The following is an 8,663-nucleotide window of genomic DNA, read 5'->3' on the forward strand; positions in this document are numbered from 1 at the left end:
GGAAACTACACATCCACTCAAAGCTCATTTTGCGCGTAGGAACGAGGCAAGTCAATTCCTTAGGATGGCAAGTGTCATCCTATCAAATTTCTATACTACTCCTAACTCCTACGTTTTGATTTCCTCCAAACGGAATGAGCCCATAGATCTGTGGTGAATGAGTTAGAAAAAAAAAGATTTATGGTGAATGGGCGGGGTGGGGACCCATCAACTCTGGAGGCCCATATACGAAGCCAGGGCAGGCCGACACCCACGCCCGAAGCCCACGACCACCGTCCCAACAACCCACCTCTAAAATGACCAAACCACCCCCAGCCCCAGCACCCCCGCAAACCCACGCACACCCGTAATTACCCCTCTCCCCCAGCCCCATTTCCGGCATTCCCCCTCCGCCCGCGGTCTGAAAACGGAGGCCAGCACACTCCGCTGTCACATCCCACACTCCCACAGCTCCAGCAGCACAGCACAGAGCGGCTTCTTCTCCGTTGGCGGCGGCGGCTAGGGTTTTACCACCTCCTCACCTCCCTCCAAAACCCTAATCTTTCCATCCAATCCGTCGCCCATGCCGGCGGCCTCCTGCTAGATTCGAATCGCGCCGGAGTTGTACTTTGTTTGAGTGCTTGGTTGGTGCTGTGCGCCGGAGATGACGTCCAACCAGTTCGATCTCCTCGGCGACGTCGACAACGACGACCCCTCGCAGCTCCTCGCTGCCGCCGCCGCCAAGAAGGCCGCCGAGCCCAAGCCCGCGGCGCCTGCCCCCGCCGCCGGCAAGCCCGGCTCCAAGCCGCCCGCCAAGACCCCGCCGCCCGGTGAGTGACCCTCTCGGTTCGCTCTCCCTCCGATTCGATTGCTGGATGGGGTTTTCGATCCCAGCTTCCGTTTCTGTTGCTCATGGTGTGATGCGATTTGTGGCTGCAGCGGAGGACAGGGGCAACCGGGGGGACGGCGCCGGGCGCGGGAGGGGCGGCCGCGGGGGCGGGTTCGGCAGGACCGGCCCGCGGCGGGACTACGGCGACGCGGACGCCAACGGCGGCTTCGAGGGCGGCTACGGCGGCGGCGGCGGCGGCTATGCGGCGCCTCGCCTGGAGGACGGCGATGGGAAGCAGGCGGAGAGGGGCCGCGGGCCGCGCCAGCCCTACCGCGGAGGGGGCGGCCGCCGCGGGGGCTACTCCGACGGGCAGAACACGGACGAGTTCGGGCGCCCGCACCGCTCCTACGAGCGCCGCAGCGGCACCGGCCGCGGCTTCGGGATGAAGCGCGACGGCTCTGGCCGCGGCAACTGGGGGACCGCCACCGACGAAGGGTTCCCACAGTTAAGATTGATCCAATTAGTCTCTGTTTCTTGGCATGATGCTGATTCTTTTTGCTATTATGATGTGTGGAGCTTGACGCCTTCTATGTGGGTGATGATGATTATCAGGGAAAATGTGGAGGCTGTCAACACTGAGGAGACCCCTGCTGTGGCAGAGGATGAGAAGAAGCCCGAGGATGAGCCGCAGCCCGAGGCTGAGAAGGTCAAGGAGGGTGCGGAGAATGAAGAGGAACAGAAGGAAGCTGAGGAAGATAAGGTATATTTTTCTGGAGTTTTCCATCATCTGATTGATTTGCATTGTGTCGTCATAGTTGTACTGTATGGGGTGTACATTTTGCATTGGTGACAAGGGTGATGGTAGCATTTCTTGCTTGATTGGACAATCGAGATACTCCCTCTGACCCGAATTAAATGACAAAGTCTCTATATAACGCCTGTTTTACGTTGTATAGAGGCTGCGTCAGTTAATTCGGATTGGAGGGAATATCATGTTTTACATATGCTATTCTAGGGATGTATTAATTCGGATCGGAGGGACTATCATGTTTTACATATGCTATTCTAGGGATGTAACGTAATACAGTTACTCGACCAGTCTAGGGCCCTGCTTGGATTAGCGTTTCAGCTTGTTTCTGGCCAGTTTAGGATACGGACCTCCTCCCGTCGTTTTGATTCCAGGCAGGAATCAAGAGGCGACCGGTAATTTACACCTGTAAAATAAATACAGGTGTAAAAACTTGCACCCATTCCAAGCAGGGTCTAGATGTTTGCTGTACACCTGCTCGCGTAATAGCTACTTCTGCCACAGTGCAAAAATGGTTTGAATCAAGCTCTTTGGAAGCTGGAATATTTCCTCATCTTCCAGGCTAGTCTTATTGTCAGCTTTGTAGTTCTCTTCTCCTTTGTGCCCGATGCTACATACTGCTGTCAGAGTGTACTGTGTTGTTTTTTTGACTCATTTGATCACATACATTTTACTGTATTGTCACATCTGTGTCACTAACTGACCTCAGCGAGTCATTTGATTTGCTGCTGGTATCTAAATAAGTGGTAGATCAAATGCATATGTACACGTACTGAAATATCAATTTCTTTAATAGTCATTCACTTTGAAGGCGTACCTTGTTATTTGGTAGGGAATAGTGGAATATGGCTGATCCAGTGACACTAGCGTTCTCAGAAATGGATTGCCTATGCTCAGTTTTACCTAGCCGATAGTTGGTTCATATAACAGCATCCTCTCTTTGATGTAATGTACTCTTGTTTAATCTTATTTTGTCAATAGCTTCCCCTAGAGTATTTGACTTACTGTTATTTATTTGAGCCGTCTGAGTGCTATTTCCCCCCTTATTTATTTGAGCCGCCCAGACTTCTTTGATATATTCCTGAGCTTGTTTGTATTATGATGAAGGTGTGTTCAGTTACAGTGGCGTTACCTCTTCACCCACCCCCATGGGGTGGCTTATTGTGTCATATTCAATTTCCCTAAAACATTCTGGTGCTCCTGTACTGTTGTCTGCACATGTTCTGCTTTGGCATTTGTTGTCTGTATATGATCCAGGCATCTCATTACAAGTTTGAATAGGTTACCTGTGGCATGCTTGTGCTCTTTCTGATGCCTAATGTTTGTCCTGTGGCATGCTACATCTGTATTGAAATAACTTGTACTTTGACCATACAGGAGATGACCTTGGAGGAGTATGAGAAAGTGTTGGAGGAGAAGCGGAAAGCGATACTCGCACTAAAGGCTGAGGAGAGAAAGGTTGAAGTTGACAAGGAGCTGCAGTCCATGCAGCAACTGTCAGTGAAGAAGGATGCTGAGGAAGTATTTATCAAGCTGGTAAGTTTTACATCAGGCCGTCTTTCTTCTGCATGTGGTCATATTGATGCTAACTTTCCGCCGCCACCCCTGGTGTAGGGCTCTGACAAGGAGAAGAAGAAAGAAAACACAGAAAGAGAGGAGCGTGCCAAGAAGGTATCCTGCGCATTTGTCTCATGTCCTGTTTACTTTGGTCTGAGCAACTGTTGTATCTTTTACTAACTGTTGTGCTATGTTGTTTCCTGTGCTGCTGCCTGTCCCTGCCTGAAGTCCCTCAGCATCAACGAATTCCTGAAGCCAGCTGAAGGCGAGAGGTACAGTGGCGGTCGGGGCCGCGGCCGTGGCTTCAGGGGACGCGGTGAGGCCCATGGCGGGTACAACGGCGGCGGCGGTGGCCGGCGACCAGCTGCTGCTCCGGCGATCGAAGACCAGTCCCAGTTTCCGACGCTAGGTGGGAAGTGAAGGGGTCTGTGTCCCGTGCCCTGATCCGACTAGCAGCGGCTCCTCGGTGGTTCACTCCAGACCGTGTCCTTGTTGAGTTGTCAGTACTCAGTAGCGTGTCGTCGTTTCGCCCATCCGTCTTTTTTATCTGTCGCCGTGTCTTCGTCGTCGCCGTCTGTGTATCCCGTGTACACCGGAGGTGCACCCGCCCATCGCCGCCCACCCGTGTCGTGTCTTGTTTTAGCCGCAGCTTATTCCGTTCATTTCAATAGGACAATGCCATGTATGAGATGTTTTCCTGGTGCACTTGCTGCTGTCATGTGTCTCCTGTGTGCTTGGTTCTGTGATTTTGCTCATCTCAGAATTAAGTCATCTTCTTTCTTATGGTTTGTGTGTTCATTGTGCATATTTTCTGTGGAGAAATCATTCTGCCATGGCAAGGCACCTGATGGGTGCTTGTGTAAAGGCTGAACTAAGCCTGGAAAATCACATCACACAAATGGCCTCCACACAGGCACTGTGAAACAACTGCATACATGTATGTCACCACACTTGTATCAGTTCATGCTCAGAAACAAGAGCTCAAATCCAGGGTTACACAATGTAAACCCCTATTACTATACTATACTATCTATTCCACTGCTATAAACAGAGCATCAGTGACACAGATGCAAAGAGCAGCACACAATTCATCATCTTGGGTGTTGGCTGCAGTCTGCAGCAGCTGCTGAAGGGTACCAAAACCTGTTAGACAAGCCCTGCTCATCAGCATCCCAGGCGCTCCTCAGGGTGGTCTCAAGGGAGCGGTTCACCGCGCTGACACGCTGATCGGACCGAACCGGGCTGCCCTGCTCCTGGTAGTGCAGCCGGTCGCTCAGCATGCGGCGGCTCATGCTCCCGGCGTCGCTGCTCGGCGCGGAGATGCAGCCGCCGGACTCCACCACCATGTCGCCCTCCAGGATGCGGAGAACCTGACAAACAGGCAGGACATTCAGGAAGAAGGGTAAGCAACTAAGCACAACATGGACACTGAAGGTTGATCACACTGAGAGCTTCAGAGGGTGAAATGGTTGTGTGGGAATATTTGACTGACATGGGACATTCGCGGCCTCGAATGTGGGTCACGCCGTATGCAGAGGTTCGCCGCGTGCAACATGCAGTAGACCTCGTTCTCGCAGAAGCGGTCCTCGAGGCGCGGGTCGATGAGGTCGTCGATCGCGTGCTCCTCGAGCAATGGCCGTGCCTGTTTTCCAAATGAAGGGAACAGGGTCAGAACATATTGTAGTTATACCAGGACAAGGTTCTTCCAACGAAGGCTGGGCCTGTCGACCCAGATGGATCAAAACAGCACAAAATTCATTTTGCTTTAGGTCTGTGTTGCTGATGGAGCATGAACAGGTGCACAAAAATACTATCTGTCAGTTTCATATTGGTTCATGGTGCAAGCATCATTTATTACCTTTTAACAAAATATGTATTCCTTAAAGAGGAATTTTTCTTTGGTTGGTGAAAACTACCATTTAGCTATCAGAGTAGTTTCTTACCATCAAACAGTGGAAGAAAAAAATCAGAAAGGGGATTATGATAGCAGCAGTTCTGTAATTATTCAGTGAGCTCACCCATTCAGTAAGGAACTGCTGGCCCTTGGGTCTGTTGATATCGACAGCCTTGCGTCCAGTGACAAGTTCCACTAGAACAACCCCAAATGAGTACACATCGGCCTTCTCGGTAATCTGCCCGCTCTGAGCATATTCAGGTGCCAGGTAACTGTACACAGTAAAAGGGCGGTTCATATTTGCCAAATTTCACAAGTTATACCTGACCAAGCATGGGAAAGTTGCATGTCTGATCACTCACCCGAATGTGCCAATGACTCTTGTATCAACACCCATGTCTCCGTCAGGTTGCCATCTGGCCAGCCCGAAATCGCCGACCTGTCACACCATCATGAGGAAATTTCAGGCTCAAATGTAACAAGCCAAAACTTGGCATAGCGACGCCAATTATACGTACTTATTTAGCACATGGCTTAGCTCATGATTAAGTTCCAAAATGATCAGGTATATGGTAAGCTTTTATAGCATTGGAATCATGGAATGTTAACATGATTACGGGAAGTAAATTTCAATGCTGGCAATGGCCTTGTTTGCATCGTAACAAAGGTTGATGATCATTTTCATACCAGTGGCTCGAAATCATGCGTGACGAGGATGTTGTTCGGCCTCATGTCGCGGTGGATAATGCAGCCGACCCTGCATTCCTCATGGAGGTACCGCAGCCCCCTGGCGGCGCCGACCGCGATCTTCTGCCGGGCAGCCCACCCCAAGGTCTCCTTGTGACGGCCTAACAGAGAGCAACAACCAACAAGTTCAGTTAGCATAGCAAGGTCACACACTCATGCACTGAAGGAAATATCGGTGCATTTCTATCTCAACAACTGAATTTGTCACACTGAGTTTTGCATGATAAGATTACTAGCTTACCATAGAGATGAGTGTCCAGTGATCTGTTGCAGATGTACTCGTAGACCAGCAACCTCCTCTTGCCCTCGACGCAGAAGCCGATGAGCATCACGACGTTCCGGTGCTGCGCGCAGCTGAGCACCTCCACCTCCGAGCAGAACTCGACGTCGCCCTGCGAGCTGCTGGCGAGCCTGTGCTGCTTCACGGCGATGGCCTGGCCGTCAGGCAGCACCCCTCGGTGCACAGACCCGAACCCACCCTCGGCCAGGAAGTTGGCCCTGGAGAAGCCGCCGGTGGCGTGCTCCAGCTCGGCGTAGCTGAACCACCGCGGCGGCTTCCCGAACACCGGCGTCTTGTGCTGGCACACCGAGCACAGCGGCGGCGGCCCCGGCGCAGGGGTCCGGGAGAGGGACACCACGTCCCTCACGTTGCCTCTGAAGTTGAGGTCTGACCTGCTCCTGACGGCGCTGATCTCCGTCAGCAGGTCCAGCTTGGCGATCTTCTCCAGCAGCGCGTCGGCCGTCGGGGTTCTTCGACGGGTTGGTGTTGGTCTGGGGGATGCTCCGGGTCGCTGCAGGATGTCGGCCATCCATGGCTGGATTGACGGCGAGGCTGCTGCTGATGCTGCCTGAGGAGTTGCAGCTGAAGCTTCACTCCCAGGGTCAGATAGTACATTGACAGTTTCTCTCTTCAGAGGGCTCATATCTCTTTCTGAAGCACAAGCTGGAGTAGTGGTGCCAGGCTCTGAGCTTGCAGCGGAGGATGCTCCGGTGGAATCGTCGAACGCCTCCGTCTCCGGCGAGCTGATGTCTGTTTCTGAAGCGAACATTGGAGAGGTTGCAGGGTCTGTTGAGCTTGACACAGAGGATGCATCAATGTTGGTGGTTTCGTCTTTCTTCAGAGAGCTACTGTCTGTTTCTGAAGCACACAATGGAGAATTGGCTGGGTTTGCTGAGTTTGACAGAGGAGATGTCTCCACATCCTCGGATTCTTCTTCCTTCTTCTTCATCAGAGAGATGCCTGCTTCTTCTGAAGCACACAATGGAGAAATGCCCGGTTCTTCTGAAGAAGTTGGCACGGAGGACGCTCCCGCATCCTCTGCTTCTTCCTTCTTCAGAGAGATGCAGATGCCGGCCTCTTCTGAAGGTGAAGCACACAATGGGGAAGCGCCGGGGTCCGAGGTGGACACGGAGGAGGACGCTCCGGCGTCGTCGGTGCTGCCAGACGGCGTCTCTGAGTTCGGGCTGCAGCTCGGCGTCGTCACGGCGGGTCCCGTGACCGAAACCGTCCCCTCGTTCACCTCATCTTGGGCACTGGGCTCGGGCTGGGGCGGGGGAGTTGCCGGCTCCGGGTGTGCCTCCTCCGTGGAGCACGCGAGGTTGAGCCGGAGCACCTTGGGCCGGGAGCGCCTGACGGCGACGATGTTGCACTGGAGCTCCTCCATGCAGCGCGTCTCCTCAACCTTGAGATCCCTGAATTCAGCAGCAGCAAATGCAACATTACACCACTGATTTTTACAGAAGAAACTGAGCTGATGTGCTGCGTCACCGCCAGTACCTGTCGAGCACCACCCAGCTCGCCCGCGCCCGCCTCGCCTCGGCGGCCACCGTGCCGGGGCCCGCGCCGGCGACGATCCTCACCCTCAGGTCCACCTGCACCAAGCTCAGCAGCAACAGGAGGGCGGCACTTCATTCAGACAAACTTCAGTGGCAGGTGGCAAAGTGACGAGCGGCAGAGCAGCGGCAGCTGACCTTGGAGGGGTCATAGAGGTCGCGGAGGGTGAGCGTCATCTGCGCGCAGAGGTCGGAGACGTCGGACCGCTGGGCCGGCGCCGCGGCGTGGGCGCTGGCGCAGCCCCCCGCGAAGAAGGGGAAGCTCCACGGCCTTCTACCTGGAGGACGAACAAAAGGGGAAGAAAGAACACACTCTGAGCAAGTGAGCATCTGTGACTGGGGGACGACACTGCTCTCATCGGGGGTGGGAAGAGGGAGGTACCGGAGGCGGCGGCCGGCTGCGGCGGCGGCATGAGGACGAGGATGAGGACGGCGTCGCCGGGCCGCGCGACGTGCGCCAGCGCCCACGCGGCCGCCGCCCGGGGCACCTCCCTGGCCGCGGCCCGCGCCGCCACCACCACCGCCGCGGCAGACGGCGCTCCCTGCTCGCCGGCCATCCCCCGAGCGCAGCCTTCGAGCTTCCGCCGGCGTGTCCCGCTGGCTGGTCTTTTGGCAGCGCGCTGTTCGAATTTGGATTTTGGAAGTGGGGGAGCAGAAGAGCAGAGATGAGAAGACTGTCAGTGAGTGAGGAGTGAGGGTGAGATGGTCTTCTTGTCCTGTCTTTTTCACGTCGTTTGAAAATAAAGGGAGAGCTATTATTGCAAGAGCTACTCATCTACTCATGTACTAGTACTGTCGCATTCAGTGCAAGTGCCAGTACTGTTTAGGACAAAGACCAAATGGCCAAAACCCAAAGCGAACAACATTACATGGTTGACAGCCCCGTTCAAGATTTCGTCTGATTAACCAGTTGCAAATCCCAAGAGTTGTGATGTTTTTCAGGGAAGATTTTTTTTTCTTAACTTGACATGTCCAATTTTATTTTAGGTTTACATGGCAATTTCGTTATTTACATA

General features: G+C 53.8%; 2 protein-coding genes across 2 annotated transcripts; one reads left to right on the forward strand and one right to left on the reverse strand.

Annotated features, from left to right (window-relative positions):
- The first annotated feature begins 422 nt into the window (after positions 1-422).
- Positions 423-3,956, forward strand: LOC125532073 (RGG repeats nuclear RNA binding protein A-like). Its single transcript, XM_048696248.1, has 6 exons — positions 423-809; positions 919-1,312; positions 1,421-1,568; positions 2,994-3,152; positions 3,231-3,287; positions 3,402-3,956. Exons 1-6 carry the CDS (start codon positions 644-646, stop codon positions 3,591-3,593), a joined length of 1,116 nt encoding a protein of 371 aa, XP_048552205.1. The 5' UTR covers positions 423-643; the 3' UTR covers positions 3,594-3,956.
- A 97-nt stretch (positions 3,957-4,053) lies between these two features.
- LOC125532062 (inactive protein kinase SELMODRAFT_444075-like) lies at positions 4,054-8,363 on the reverse strand. The gene is made up of 9 exons (XM_048696242.1): positions 8,030-8,363; positions 7,786-7,925; positions 7,592-7,686; positions 6,056-7,506; positions 5,755-5,915; positions 5,430-5,506; positions 5,192-5,339; positions 4,666-4,815; positions 4,054-4,543 (listed from the first exon to the last, which is right to left on the reverse strand). Exons 1-9 carry the CDS (start codon positions 8,202-8,204, stop codon positions 4,265-4,267), a joined length of 2,676 nt encoding a protein of 891 aa, XP_048552199.1. The 5' UTR covers positions 8,205-8,363; the 3' UTR covers positions 4,054-4,264.
- Positions 8,364-8,663: the final 300 nt, after the last annotated feature.

The sequence above is a fragment of the Triticum urartu genome, chromosome 1 (genome assembly GCF_003073215.2).
Source record: "Triticum urartu cultivar G1812 chromosome 1, Tu2.1, whole genome shotgun sequence".
Classification (NCBI taxonomy): domain Eukaryota; kingdom Viridiplantae; phylum Streptophyta; class Magnoliopsida; order Poales; family Poaceae; genus Triticum; species Triticum urartu.

Excerpts from the sequence above, each read along its gene's own strand:
- LOC125532062 (XM_048696242.1), bottom strand. The coding sequence starts at position 8,204 with ATGGCCGGCGAGCAGGGAGCGCCGTCTGCCGCGGCGGTGGTGGTGGCG. Across the intron at positions 7,687-7,785 it reads ACCTCTATGACCCCTCCAAG|GTGGACCTGAGGGTGAGGAT; the intron begins GTCAGCTGCCGC and ends AGCTTGGTGCAG. Across the intron at positions 4,544-4,665 it reads CGAGGCCGCGAATGTCCCAT|GTTCTCCGCATCCTGGAGGG; the intron begins GTCAGTCAAATA and ends CCTGTTTGTCAG.
- LOC125532073 (XM_048696248.1), top strand. The coding sequence starts at position 644 with ATGACGTCCAACCAGTTCGATCTCCTCGGCGACGTCGACAACGACGAC. Across the intron at positions 1,313-1,420 it reads ACCGACGAAGGGTTCCCACA|GGAAAATGTGGAGGCTGTCA; the intron begins GTTAAGATTGAT and ends GATGATTATCAG. Across the intron at positions 3,153-3,230 it reads AGGAAGTATTTATCAAGCTG|GGCTCTGACAAGGAGAAGAA; the intron begins GTAAGTTTTACA and ends CCCCTGGTGTAG.